The 15,321-nt window shown below is 37.1% G+C and overlaps 1 protein-coding gene across 6 annotated transcripts in view; it reads left to right on the top strand.

Annotated features, from left to right (window-relative positions):
- Positions 1–15,321, top strand: part of RNF145 (ring finger protein 145) — a 62,929-nt gene that overhangs the window by 29,282 nt on the left and 18,326 nt on the right. For all 6 annotated transcript variants that reach the window (XM_010855298.1, XM_010855301.1, XM_010855300.1 and 3 more), the window contains 3 exons: positions 2,816–2,907; positions 10,646–10,881; positions 13,561–13,736. In XM_010855298.1, coding sequence (XP_010853600.1) covers positions 2,816–2,907; positions 10,646–10,881; positions 13,561–13,736 — 504 coding nt within the window. The remainder of the gene's footprint in view (positions 1–2,815; positions 2,908–10,645; positions 10,882–13,560; positions 13,737–15,321) is intronic.

Here is a 15,321-nt window from a genome sequence, read left to right as displayed (position 1 = left end):
TTTTTTAATAAACAGGGCTGTGACTATAAAAATTAAATTTTAAAAAATCATGACAACATTCGGTATTTTTTTCTTCCAGCGTTTGTCACAATTGTAATTAAATAATTGTTAGGTTAAGTGTTATGTATATCTTCTTTCCTGGCTTGTGTGCTTCATCTTCACAACAACTGTGTTTTTCTTGTCTAGTAGATGCTGCAGTGCAGCATTTTCAAGGCCTGCCAGTGTGCTAGCAACACAGGTATACAGCAGATTCCTTTTGAGTTAAAATAAAAAAGTGTAAAAAATGTTAATTTGCCTTAGAAGTTTTGTTATGTGAAATTAGAATTTTGGATAATGGACTAAGGAAAAACAAAGAGGCTTTTAAAAAGAGGATAAACTGAAGTAGGCTTGGAAATTAAAACAAAAACAATTAGCAAATGTCTCAGCAGTAAGAAATTCTTGATAATGTTGAGTTTGCTGAGTTTTATTATGAAACACCAGTAATATGATGACAAAAGCAAACATGGGAGAAAACATGATAGGGAACCCAACTCTGCCATCTCCTTCCCTCGCCCTCACCAGGAGAGAGCTCCTGGGACTGAGGTCCTCCTGGGCGATCTTCTGGCTTTTCTCCTGCTTGCAGTTCGTGCTCCTGCAGGCTCTCCTTTTTTGTAGAGGTGAAATTCATGTAACACATTTAACCTTTTAAAGTGAACAGTTTAGTGGCATATAGTGTGGTCCTAATGTTGTGCAACTGTCACCATTATCTAATTTCAAAACATTTCATCCCCCTAGAATAAAACCTGCAACTCTTGAGTACTGATTTCCATTCCCCCTCCCCACTTCCCCTCCAGCAGACAACAGTCTGCTTTCTCTTTATGGATTGTCGCTGGTTCTTTTTTTAAACTGGATCTATTTGAGAGAGATATGCTTTGGCCAAAAAGAAATTACTTGACTTTAAAGGCCTAGATCCTACTGGGACTCAAAAGTTGTGTGCTACGTGTTAAGTCACTTCAGTCATGTCCGACTCTTTGCGGCCCTATGTACTGTAGCCCACCAGGCTCCTCTGTCCATGGTATTCTCCAGGCAAGAATACTGGAGTGGGTTGCCATGCCTTCCTCCAGGGAATCTTCCTGACCGAGATGGAACCCACGTCTGTTATATCTCCTTTTACGGTAGGCACGTTCTTTACCACTAGCGCCACCATTGGGACTCAAAGTTAGATCTCTTTTAAATATAAATGTTTCTTTTAATAGCATTTTCAAAGACTTCATAAATGTAAATGGTACTTATATGTGTATTTTATTTAAAATGTCAGAACTTTTCATTCTTTAGCTTTCTATCCTAAAACTGTATTAAAAATACTAATTACATTGATCTCATGATCAGATATTTATATGTAACTTGCACGTGTAGCATTTGTGTCTCTTTACATTAAAACAGGGCTTCAACAACTGACCTTCTGGAGTGGGCAGTTCTTTGTTGTGGGGGCTGTCCTGTAGGATGTTTTGGAGGCATCTTGACTTAGGTGCCAGGAGCACTCCTCCACCCTTTGAAGCTGTGACAACTAAAAATGTTTTCAGACATTGCAGAATATCCCCTCAGGGGCAAACTCACACCTGGTTGACAACCACTGCATTAGAAGCATGCCTCTTGAGGATTTGGTTTTCTCTGTCAGTAGAAAGACTGTTAATACATTATTTGTTAGAAATAATCGTCAAAGAGTAATAGAGGAGAATAGCTAAATCACCCAAGAAGCCTAATCATTCATTGATTTTTATAATTGTTCCCAAAACTGCTTTAAAATTTTTGTTTTAGTTGTTTTGATTTTTGGCAGTACTCGCTTGCTGATTATGTAAGGATCATTTCTTGGTTAGCTGTTTTATGCTAAAGGAATTCCACTTGATTGCCTAATAGGAAGTAATTTCATGGAAAAAGTAAATATGAGTTTTTCAGAAATACTTGATGTATTTAACCTGTTTTAAAGTACAGTGAATAAAGTATTCAACAATTGAAGAAAAGGAGAATTTTTTAACACAAATTTTCCTACTTTGATGTCAGAAGAATTTAAGACAACCGTGTTCTATTACCACTGAACTTAACTGACAATAAATTCTTCCTTTCTGCCTCTACCCTAAAAGTTCTGTTTTCTCAGAGTGTAAAGTCTCTTTGACCACTAATTAAATCTTGTTATTTCTCAGTGATCAATGTTAAATGAATTATGTTTTATAAGAAATAATTTAATTTGATTTAAAATTTATCTCAAAATAAATTTGTAGCCTACTTAAATATTCTAATTCTAATTATAAATTTCCTGTAAACTTGAAAATGACATCTTTTAAGGATTGTCATGCTACAAGCCAGTTTTCTAACTAGTTTGTGTTTTTACCTATAGCTAATTAAGTATAACTGGAGAAAAAACTGGGAAAATAAGATGGGAGGGATAATGGAAGCTAATGAAAAGAGGGGAAATTAATGAAATAGTGTTAGGTGTTATCAGTTAAGTAGTAGGGTTGAGAGGTGGCATCTCAATTGGCTTTTTCCTGGGGTAAATTATATTAATGAGACCGTGGGAAGAAAGAGAATCCAACAAAGTGGAGTTTTGGCTGCTTCTCTGCAAGTAAAATTCAGTTTCAGTGAATTCTGTTTTCATCACATGGGCCAAGGAGATGAACGTCATCCCTCTATAATTTTTTGTACCTAAAATTTTCCTTTGTATAGATGTTAAGTGTTATTAACATAATACATTTTTAATAATAATACTGTGCTTAGCTGCTTCTCTCTCCTGTATGTACTTAGAATGTATCTAATACATTCTTATCATTTTACTTATTAGGGACTATGTTAGGAGTGAACTGGAGTCTGCCTATGAAGGACCAATGTATTTAGAACCTCTCTCTATGAATCGATTTACCACAGCCTTAATAGGTAAGTATTATAAAAGAATCAAAAGTGTAGGTAGGAACCAACCAAGTATTAATTACTCTTATAAAGTTAGTTCATACTTAGTACAAAAACGTTGGAAAACTTGAAGTTATTCTTGATGACTCTTTGAAAACACAGTTATTGTTAATGTTACATTTTCTTATTAGTCTTTTTCTCTCTAAATAAGGTGTTTCTTATTTTACATGTTTATAATTATATATAGCCTGTAATTACTTGTGTTTTTTAAGGATAATTTAAGTATTTGGGAAGGTTGGTTTTTAAATAAAGCTAATAATTACTTTGTAAGATTAAAATGAAATATGTAATGTCTTAATATTGGTTACTGGAGAAGGCAGTGGCGCCCCACTCCAGTACTCTTGCCTGGAAAATCCCATGGACAGAGGAGCCTGGTAGGCTGCAGTCCATGGGGTCTCTAGGAGTCGGACACGACTGAGTGACTTCACTTTCACTTTTCACTTTCATGCATTGGGGAAGGAAATGGCAACCCACTCCAGTGTTCTTGCCTGGAGAATCCCAGGGATGGGGGAGCCTGGTGGGCTGCCGTCTATGGGGTCGCACAGAGTCAGACACGACTGAAGCGACTTAGCAGCAGCAGCAGCAGCAATATTGGTTACTGTTGTTGAAAGCCATTATCCTCTAGTCTACAATAAATTACCAGAAACATCGAGAACTTGAGATGTGATTGAAACGTTCAGGTAGCAGAATGTTTATAATAGAAGGATTGCATAGGACCCCAGAACAACACAGATGCAGCCCAAAGTGAAGTACCAAATCTTACGATTCCAAAATTGCAAAAAGGAAGTGAGAGGAATCTTGTATGTGTTTCTTAAACTCACCCATGTAGAAGGTGTTTATGTTAACACCTTCTAGGTTGTAGGAGAATTTCTTTAGATAGCTGTTTTCTCTGAAATACCTTCCGAGCCCTTCTCATGTAGAGAATTCGGTGGGGGACCATTTGGAGACTCAGAGTTGTTTTGTGTGTGTGGCTTAGGAGGGACCCGGCAGCCTGGTGTCTGCCTTAGGTGTGAAAAATCTAAAGCTGCACCATCCAAAACAAGCCACAAGTGCCTTATAAGCCCTTGAAATGTGACTAGTCCAAATCAAACTTAGTACAAAAAGGATGCAAAATGTCTTGTTCATTTTTTGGTATAGATTGAATGTCTATATGGTAATATTTAGGATTGTTGTTATTGTTCAGTCACTAAGTCATGTCAGACTCTTTTGCAACCCCATGGACTGTAGCCAACCAGGCTCCTCTGTCCATGGAATTCTCCAGGCAAGAATACTGGAGTGGGTTGCCATTTCTTCTCCAGGGGATTTTCCCAACCCAGGGATCGAACCTGAGTCTCCTACATTGCAGGTTGATTCTTTACCACTGAGCCACCAGGGAAGCCCTAATATTTGTGATGCATTAGGTTAAATAAAATATATTGTTAATCAATTTTACTTTTTTAAACTTCATAAAATGATGCTATCAGAATATTAAACATTACATATATGGCTCATATTTATAATTCTAATTTTATAAAGGCCACTAGTGGGCCGGCTGGCTGTTGAGTTTCTGACTGTGAAGTGAAAATGTCTTGTGAGGTTCTCCTGTATCATCTAATCTCTGTAGGCAAAGAATGTTAGTTTCCTGTGGACTAGATGAGGGTCCCAAGAGTCAATGGAGTTTTCTTAGATCCTTCCAAGAGGGCCCTTAAAAAGGTGAGAAGACTCCAACAGGGCCCTTAAAAAGATGAGAAGACTCCAACAGGCATTGTACTTCCAGATTCCCTGGAGCTGAGGAAAGAACCAAAAGCAGCCAGAGGAGGGTATATAACAAGCATGAAAGGTCATGCAGATAAGAGATCCATGATAATGGGATCAATCAGAAAAACACTTAAAAATGCCCAGGAGAAAGAAGATCCATCTTAAATATCTCAACTGCAGAGAGCACCAATACCATATCTTTGTAAGAAAATAGTCCAGGAAGAATTTTCTACTTCTCTCCCTTTCCTTTCCTGCCTGCTTCAACTGTGGGTAAGTAGTCAGGAAGAATGCCACTGTGCTGGCAGAGAAAGAAGCAGCAGCCTGCCGTAAGCTCTCTACTCCGTCTCACAATTGCTGGTTTTCTGTGACCCCAAAGGAGGCCTCTTGCCCACAGTAGTAGATGTAATGGTCATCTGAATTAAATTCACCCATTCCCATTCTTTTTAGTTCACCAATTCCTAAAATATTGATATTCACTCTTGACATCGCCTGTTTGACCAAGCCTAATTTACCTTGATTCATGGACCAAAAGAGTCCAGGTTCCTATCCAGTATTCTTTACAGCATCAGACTTGACTTTCACAACCAGAAACATTCACAACTTAGCATCGTTTCTGCTTTGGCCTAGCCTCTTCATTCTTTCTAGAGCTATTTTTCTGCTCTTCTGCAGTAGCATGTTGGACATGTACTGACCTAAGGGACTCATCTTCCAGTTATATCTTTTTGCCTTTTCATACTGTTCATGGGGTTCTTGAGGCAAGAATACTGAAGTGGTTTGCCATTCCCTTCTCCAGTAGATCATGTTTTGTCAGAGCTTTCCACCGTGACTCTTTTTCTTGGGTGGCCTTGCATGGTGGGCTCATAGCTTCATTGAGTTACATAGGTCTGGTCCCATCATTTCATGGCAAATAGAAGGGGAAAAAGTGGAAGCAGTGGTAGATTTTATTTTCTTGGGTTCCAAAATTACTGTGGTTGGTGACTTCAGCCATGAAATTAAAAGATACTTTCTTCTTGGAAAAAAAGCTGTGACAAACCTAGATAGCCTATTAAAAAGCAGATACATCACTTTGCTGACAAAGATCTGTCTAGTCAAAGCTATGGTTTTTCCATAGCTTTGTCGTGTATGGATGTGAAAGTTGGACCATAAAGAAGGCTGAGCACCGAAGAATTGATACTTTTGAACTGTGATGCTGGACAAGACTCGAGGGTTGCTTGGACAGCAAAGAGATCAAAGCAGTCCTGAAGGAAATTAACCCTGAATATTCACTGGAAGGACTGATGCTGAAGCTGAAGCTCCAATACTTTGGCCACATGATGTGAAGAGCTGACTCATTGGAAAAGACCCTGATGCTGGGAAGGATTGAGGACAGGAGGAGAAGGGGGCAACAGAGAATGAGATGGTTAGATGGCATCGTCAACTCAATGGACATGAGTTTGAGCAAATTCTAGGAGATAGTAAAGCTCAGGGAACCCAGGCGTGCTGCAGTCCATGGGAGAGTCGGACACACAGAGCATCTGAACAACAACAATAGGAGCCTCAGCTGGAGTAAAGGAAAACCTTCAACTTTAAATCAGAATTGTTTGAGTCGACTGAGATTAGATTAGATTGGATTGTGCAAACTGTACTAGTTTAGAAGAGTTATGGGACTTGCCTTATAGGGGCAGGAGAACATTTAGCTTCAAAGAGTGGCTTTTTAAGAGAGTAGAACACAAAAATAATGTTGCTTTATGGCCATATCCCATGGCTGTATTCAATAGTGGTAACATCCAAATATTACCACATATTCAATAGTGGTAATATTTTCATCCAAGTATGAAGATATTTGCCTGATTCGAAAACTCAGTGTTTTCTTTCATTCTGTGATGGATGTGATTTAGTGTAAATCTGTATATTTCCCTAAATTTTTCCCATCAGTGCTTATGAAAGTGTGTTCACCCAGCCAAGATTTAATTAACTGGAAATCCATAAATTATTAAGTAGCATTTTTTTTCTTTAGACTTTGATTTTAAAGTAGCTTTCTACTCCTTTTCTTCCATTTCACTAATAAACTTTTAATGAAAAACTAAGTAATACGAATATGCCATTCTTTCTTAGGGTTATGGACTTCTTGGAGATAGTTCTTAAGGAATCCTGAAATCCAGAGTACATTGTGATTTTGTTTTATTCAGAATTGTCAGTTGGAATAGGTATATCAAGTTGAACAACCTTCTATTCTTCTGGAGCTATCAGAAAGATTTCCACTAACAGTATGACTCCTTTCTTCTTTCACCTAAGAGAAGTGGTCTTCCCTTCAAGAGAATCATAGCATATGAGTCATACTCTTCTCTGAAAGAGGATAATTGAAGCCTCTAACTTCAGAGCTGGGAACTGAATGTGCTGGCCTAGACTTATGGGAACTTTAAGAGCTTAGAGGAAGTTGGCATCATGCGGAACAAGGAACTTTAAATATCATAGCTATGAGTACAGTGAAAGTAAGACATGCCAAAATGAAAATTCCTAAATATTCCTAGTATTAAAGCACTTTCTCTTAAGTATTTTTTCAGAGTTTCAGCTAATTTTTTAATCAAAGAAATATACTTTTAAAAGTCAAGAAATAAACACAATTTTAAAAAATTATTGGGGGTGATACCACAATATTATGATGAAAATCTCTTTCTGCACCACTCCTCTCCTGTCAGGCGTCCTTCCCCAGAGGCTTCTCTCCTTTCAGCTCACCATAATTTCTTCCCTGCTGTTTTCTCTTTTATCCCTTTCTGGAATTCCTTTTAATTGGATAAGCTTTCTTCCACATTGAACCCCTAACTTTCTTACTGTTTTATTTTTCTTTTCCTCTCTTTGTTTTTTGTTTGACTTTCTGAGATTTCCCAACTCTTTTTTGTTATATTTTTTTTAGTATTCTGGGGTTTGTTTTCTTTCTATTGTGACAGTCTGAAGCTTTCTTTTGTTCCTTGCATTCTTTCCATTTTCTCTGAGATTCTTTTTGTTTTGCTCCTTGCCTTACATGGGACAGCAGTAGTTCTTAAGCCTGAATTAGAATCACCTGGTTATTACTTAAATATCCTTCTGTTGTCATTTGTATTAAAGTGAAGTATTAAGTTGCCAGTTGTAATCTCTTTAAGGCATACCAACTGGTGTTTGTCACAGTTGGTGTTCAGGTGGGCCTGACCCTTATTGGGGAGACCTCCTAAGTGTGCATCTTTGTGGTCTTTTCACTGGACTTGGGTCAGTTTCCCAAAGACGAATCTGTCTCCTGAAGGGGGGGACTGGTGCTGGGACAAGAGCTGAATGGCAGTAAATGTGGCAGTAGTGTTTGGAGACCTAGAAAGCTGTTATCTTTGTGGATGCAGACTTTTAATCTTCTGTTTTCATTTGGGCACCGCACCTCACCTCCGTCTTGGGTGTGCACAGTGTCCAGGAGCCTGTTTTAGCCTTTCCAAAGAGCAAACTTCAGTCTTCCCGGGGTGGGGAAAGACAGATGGCCTAATCGTTGTTTTCTATCCCCTAAAATTTTGTTGACTTATTAAGTGGCCTCTCTTCTCAGTTTTCTTCATTGTTATGAGTTTTTGTCTTTTTTCATGGCTTTATGAATGTTTTTCTTGTGATTTGAGTATCAGTTCTTTAAAGATTAAAATTAATACTCTGTGGGAGAAAATACCGCATATGTTACATACAGCATAGTAGATTGTTAGGAAATTTTCAGCTTTGTGTAAAAATGGTTGCCACTTTTGTATTCTTCTAATAATAATATGAATAGAACACAAATTAAAATATAAAAATGTTGAATTTAAATCAGCATATTCCAATAAAAAATTTAAAAATGGAATAAAGGATTAATAAGGACTTTACTGGTGGTCCAGTGGTTAAGATTCTGTGCTTCCAGTGCAGGGGGTGTGGGTTCAATCCCTGGTCAGGAAATTAAGATCCCACATGCCACATGTGGCCAAAAAAAGAAAAAATATATATTTTGTTTTGCTTTTCATTGGCAAGAAGGAAGAGAATTTGACTAATTCTTAATTTGGAAGATAACATGTTCAAGAATTTCTGAGAAATTCTGAGAGGAGCAGTGAGAGGAGACTTGTCCAGTCAATGAAATGGAATAGTGTGTACAGTCATGAGAGAAGATCACTGAAAAAAAAAAAAAAGAATAGCAAGTTCCAATGCAGACACAAATACACTGATGATTTTGCAGTATACCAAAATGGCATTTCAAATTAACGAGAAAAGAATTGGTTGATTCCAGTAGCTAGTGTTGAGACAGCTAACGACACATCTGAAAAAATAAAACTTAGAGCTTTGCTTTTTATCTTATTGTAAAACAATTTCCAAATATGTTAGTTTTTTAATTAAAGAAAAAAAGAAAATATAGGTGGTTACTTGTATAGGTTACTTGAGTATAGGTATAGGTTACTTGAGTAGGGGGAGCCATGTAATTAACCATGGCACCAAAGGTAGAAACTGTTAAAAAGGTGGATAGATTTGATTCTTTATAATAAAAATTTCTATATTATAAGAGAAAAAAGTTACTAAAATATTCCAGTGGCAGGGAAAATATAATTATATGATAAAGAAGGTTAATATCTTGTTCAAACAACAGAAGTCTACATATCCTAGTAGAATAGGCAAAGAATGTGAACAAGCATTTTGTCAAAAATTGCAAGTGCTTTTATATACTTACTGGTAATGTTCAGTGCTATTGGTGATGGACAAAAGACAAATTTTTAAAAAATTAGGAAATATTTCTACCCTTTCTTTTCTTAAATTATTTTCCCTGTTGGTAGATAGGTGGAAAAAAGGGCACCCTGTACACTGGATGTTTTGTTTCTGTAGAACAGTTGACAGATGTGTCAAAAGCTTTAAAAAAATGTTTCCTCTGACTCAGTCATCCTGCTTATTAGGAATTTAGGCTAGAAAACATTCGGAAATGTCCTCCAAGTAGTTTATACACGGATGTCATAAATGTACAAGTTTATTCATAACAAAGCATTTTATACTTGTAAAATATTTGAAGGTGGTCGAGTGCTCATTGTCATATGTGTTCAGTTTTTTTAACTAAAAAAAAAGCCCATATATATTTATACACACACACACACACACACACACACATATATATTTATTAGTTAGGTATATGCATAATATGTTTTAAATGAAAAAAGCTGATTGTGTGTACATTATAATCTTTATATAAAACATTTGTGTATAATCACATCCATAGAATAAACTGAAAAGGTAATAAATAATATGGATAGCTTTTTTTGAGCACTGCCTAGGATTCAGATAAAATACTACAGCTTTGCACGCAGTGTTTTATATAATAAACCCAAGACCTTAACAGTGCTAACTTGGGTGACAGGATTGTAGGAGATGGATTGTTTTTTTCTTTTCACTTCTCTGTACTTCCTAACTTTCTATAATCATGCACAATCCTCTGTAAGAATTTGTGTTTAAACTTTTTGAGTTTTAATTTTTCATTATTGAGCCATATGGGAAGGCTTGCATGGTCTTATAAAAGCAGTTAAAGATTGAAAACCTCAGAATAAATCTTGTCACAGCATGATTTTAGACAAGTTATTGTATCTCTTGGGTTTTATACTTTCACCTCTAGACTAGAACAGTTAAATATTGAGGGCCTTTGTAAAAGAAGCTAAATACGTTTAGTGGTAACTGAATTATTGTAATATTGAATTAGAAATTTTTAAAAATTTCCATATTATATATGCCATCTGGAATGTGATAAAGACCAGTGGATATTTGTGCTGCTTTTCTCAGATCAGTCCAAGGGAATTGGTGCTCAAAATTCACAGAACATGTAAACATTTAATTATGGTCAAATGAAGTTAAAATCTGATTTAAAATATTATCTAAGAGATCCTAATTAGACTTCTTCAAAAGCTGTGTCATCATCTTTATCAACAGTGTATTTATTTTGTGGATACCAAATCTCAAATGCCTTCTACCCTTCTCATTTTAGGTCAGCTGGTGGTGTGTACATTATGCTCCTGTGTCATGAAAACGAAGCAGATTTGGCTCTTCTCAGCTCACATGCTTCCTCTGCTAGCACGCCTCTGCCTTGTTCCTCTGGAGACAATTGTTATCATCAACAAATTTGCTATGATTTTTACTGGTTTGGAAGTTCTCTATTTTCTTGCGTCTAACCTTCTAGTACCTTATAATCTTGCCAAATCTGCATACAGGGAGTTGGTTCAGGTAAGACTGTAGATAAAATTCTACATAAATGTTAAGTATATTAAAGATTTAATTCACTTTTATTTCACAGTCATGGTTGTGGTAACATTATGTTTGACATTTGGAAAATAGTAACTATTTTCAACATAATTACGAGCATCTGAGATCCTTAAGTTCTGTTGAGAAGCAGTAAAGTGAAGTTCATCTGTATGCAGTCAGTCTGAGTTTTCACTCTGATGCTGCTGTTTACTAGCTGTGTAACCTAGGGTTAGTCACTTACGTTCATTTATCTGAAAGATAGAACTAATAATAACTGTTGTAGCTAACATGTAGGGTAGCCATTAGATTTGAATGAGTTCAGTACCAGGCAGATGATGTTTGGTGGTAACTACCATAACAAAGACAGGAGTGATATAGAATTGAATATGTAGAGGTCAGTTCCTGGTTTTTTCCTAATATAGTCCTACTGTGACTAATGTATTTTCCTTACGTTTATTTATTTAAACCAAGACATTAAGTAGTTCTGGGCCATGATATGACAGATTTCATTTAGATGTGGTGCTTGGACTGATTTTGCCAACATAATGTGCTTCTGTCTTTCCTACTTTTTTCAGTCTTTGTTCTCAAACGGATTATTTCTAGTCACAATCAGTTGGTTTCATACCAACTGAAAGAAACAGTTCTATTTGATTTAATCAATAAGTTTCAGTATATAGAACAGCTCTTAAAATTGACATTGGTATGAAGAGAGTATTAAAATGGGTATTCTCTTCTGCCTCTTTACTGTGTACATGACCTTAAGGTACAGGAAGCTTTCAGACTGACCATACTGATACTACTAAGTGAGTCCTTTCCTTATTGTTGTGGCCCCAAAGGCAGATTTCCCAGAAAAATTCTGTAAGCTCTTGACCTTAGCCTGATTCTCCTGATTTCTTCATCTTCCATAATGATCAACTTGAGCAACTTTTCTTGAAAGTAGATCTTCCAAAGAAGATAAAATCATTTTCACGGTCTCATTAAAGAGGTTCTTCATGGCGAAGTTTTGTTGTATTCAGAATGAAGATGACACATTTACGTATTTCTTATTTGAATTCAGTCCTATGGTGCTAAGGAGCAGTGGAGATTCAGTGACTATTGCTTGGAGACTCACTGTTTATAATCACCCTAAGGACAAAGCCTCCGTTTTACGGTGTCATGCTTACCTTCTTGTTTGTCATAAGGTTCATGTATCACTAAGCGTCATAGTTGGAAATAAAATACAGGTTATGAAATTCATGACCTAGAAAGAATTGGATAGGCAAGAAATAGAAACTGTCAGATTTTTAGTGGTCTTTTCCTTGAATGGAAAGGAGAAAAAGTACTGTGCCTCTCGGTAATCAGTTTGCTGCTAATAAATAATTTTGCAGCAAGCTAGACAGTTTGTTTTCTTTCAGTATCTTCCAACTAAGGAAAAATAGGGGTTACTCTTGATTCAGTTTTAGAAAAAAGCATTTGATTTACAGATGAAAAAGTTTAAATTTAGAATAATCTACAAGTCAGTGTATTTTCATTTAAGGTCTTTATAGTTATTTGAAACATTCTGGAATCCCATTGAGCCTTCTAGCAAGACTGTTGGCCGCTTAGGTTAGATAGAGTTTGTAATCTACCTGGCAGAACTCTGTTGTGTTACCAGGATCTGGTCCCTGTCTTGGTAACTCCAAATACTTGGTAACCATCTGTATTCTTAGGCTGAATCAGGTTATGAGAATTCCTTCTAATTAATCTCATATGAGATTGTTTTATAAACTAGACAACTAATTTATTAACTTATAGTAACTTAGTAAACTTTTTTTAGGTATACCTTTTTTCCTGGTGTTAATGCACTTGGCAAAACAGATCATTTGAGAAATGTTGCTTGATAAATACACAGTACGAGGAAGGGGAATTAATTTGTCTGGGGGAAAAGACTTTCTAAACTGTCTCTGCTGCAAAAGAGAGTAAACTTCTCCAGTGATTAGTCTGTCTTCTGTCAAACTACTTCTCATCCATGACATTCCTGAATACACTCTGGAAGATTCTTGTGTATTTCCCTTCCTCCTAGCCCCTCAAGCAGTATTGTGTTGTTCACACTGTGCTGTTTTCTGTGTTCCATCGCTCAATCGTGTCCAGTTCTTTGCGCCCCATGAACTGTAGCCTGCCAGGCTCCTCTGTTCATGGAATCTTCCAAGCAGGAATACTGGACTGGGTTGCCGTTTCCTATTCCAGGGGATCTCCCCAACCCACAGATGGAACCCAAGTCTCTGCTGTCTCCTTTATTGGCAGGCAGATTCTTTAGCACTGTGCCACCTGGGAAGCCCATTGTTCACACTAGTTCTGATCATTTTAATTCGACATAAGTTTGCCAAACCTCTTCAAACTGCCTGTGATGTAGTTTTCCTCCAAATATGACTTTATTTTGACATTATCCCTGAACCGTTAGGGCAGTTTGCTGTTGCTGTTTGATGAGTGTGTGTCAACTGCTAATAATGTAAAATTAGTAGATTAAAAAAGACATGCTATTTTCTAATTGTATGTGGACAGCTAACTTTGAAGGAATTTAGCTTAATATGCAAGAAAAGAAAAGCTATTAAGTTTTTAAGTACTGTGGGTTAAACACTTTTGTGTTTAAATGTGTTTATTGAAGTGATAACAGATGTTTTCCTGTCTTATTTTCTTACTCAGGTAGTGGAGGTGTATGGCCTTCTAGCCTTGGGAATGTCCCTGTGGAATCAGCTGGTAGTCCCTGTATTGTTCATGGTTTTCTGGCTCGTCTTATTTGCTCTTCAGATTTACTCCTACTTCAGTACTCGAGATCAGCCTGCCTCACGAGAGAGGCTTCTTTTCCTTTTCCTGACAAGGTAATTAATTAGAGCGTATGATATTATATATAGCCTTAGAAAGAGAAAACTTTGATCCAGGAATAGTAAGTTTTGCAAATTAACTTTTGTCAGTCTTTTTTATAGTGCTTCATGTGTAATTAAAATGGGATTTTCACTCAGCAGATGCCTGGGTCTCGCAGTGCAAGGAAGTGATAATAATACAATAATGGTGGTTTATTTGGCCACACTGTGGACCATAGTACAGCAAATGATTTGTGGAAAGGGACTTTGCAAATTGTAAAAATGTTTTTTCGATTTCATGTTAAACTATTGGAAAAGAAATACATTCTAAAAATAGCTATTACTTTTATTGAGTATTTAATATGTAAATAGACAAAGGAATACCAGACCACATTACCTGCCTCCTGAAAAACCTGTATGGAGGACAAGAAGCAACAGTTAGAACTGGACATGGAACAACGGACTGGTTCCAAATTGGGAAAGGAGTATGTCAAGGCTGTATATTGTCACCCTGCTTATTTAACTTATATGCAGGGTACATCATATGAAATGCTGGGCTGGATAACTCAAAGACTGGAATCAAGATTGCTGGGAGGAATATCAGCAACCTCAGATGTGCAGATCATACCACTTTAATGGTGGAAAGTGAAGAGGAACTAAAGAACCTCTCCATGAAGGTGAAAGAAGAGAGTGAAAGAGCTGACTTAGAACTCAACGTTGAAAAAACGAAGATTATGGCATTGGGGTCCCGTCACTTCATTGCAAATGGATGGGGAAAAAGTGGAAACAGTGTCAGATTTCATTTTCTTGGGCTCCAGAATCAATGCAGATCCATGATATTAAAAGATCTTTGCTCCTTGGAAGAATAGCTATGACAAACCTACACAGTGTTTTAAAAAGCAGAAACATCGCTTTGCTGACAAAGGCCCATATGGTCAAAGCTATGGTTTTTCCAGTGTTCATGTATGGATGTGAGAGTTGGACCGTAAAGAAGGCTGAGCACCGAAGAATTGATGCTTTTGAACTGTGGTGCTGGAAAACACTCTTGAGAGTCCCTTGGACAGCAAGGAGATCCAACCAGTCAATCCTGAATATTCTTTGGAAGGACTGATGCTGAACCTGAAACCCCAATACTGTGGCCACCTGATGCAAAGAGCTGACTCACTGGAAAAGACCCTGATGCTGAGAAAGATTGAAGGCAGGAGCAGAAGGGGACAACAGAGGATGAGATGGTTGGATGGCATCCCCAACTCGATGGACATGAATTTGAGTAAGCTCTGGGAGCTGGTGATGGACAGGGAAGCCAGGTGTGCTGCAATTCATGGGGTCGCAAAGAATCAGACATGACTTAGCGACTGAACAACAACAGTATGTGCCAGCCACACTGTTAAACAGTTACTCATACTGACTTTTATAGCAACCCTTCAAGAAAGGTGCTTTTATTCTCATTACCATTTTAGAGCTGAGGAAACTGTACCAAGAATAACTTGCCCCAGGTGACAGTGCCAGAAGAAGGGGTTTTGACATTCAAACCCCATCTGAGTCCAAATCCTATGACTGTGTATACACTTTCACTATACTCCCCCTTTTTTTTTTTTTTTGC

Source organism: Bison bison, unplaced genomic scaffold (assembly GCF_000754665.1).
Source record: "Bison bison bison isolate TAMUID 2011002044 unplaced genomic scaffold, Bison_UMD1.0 scf7180017864363, whole genome shotgun sequence".
In the NCBI taxonomy this organism is placed as follows: Eukaryota; Metazoa; Chordata; class Mammalia; order Artiodactyla; family Bovidae; genus Bison; species Bison bison.
Note: the sequence above shows the minus strand (reverse complement) of the source record. Positions and strands in the feature narration are given on the sequence as shown.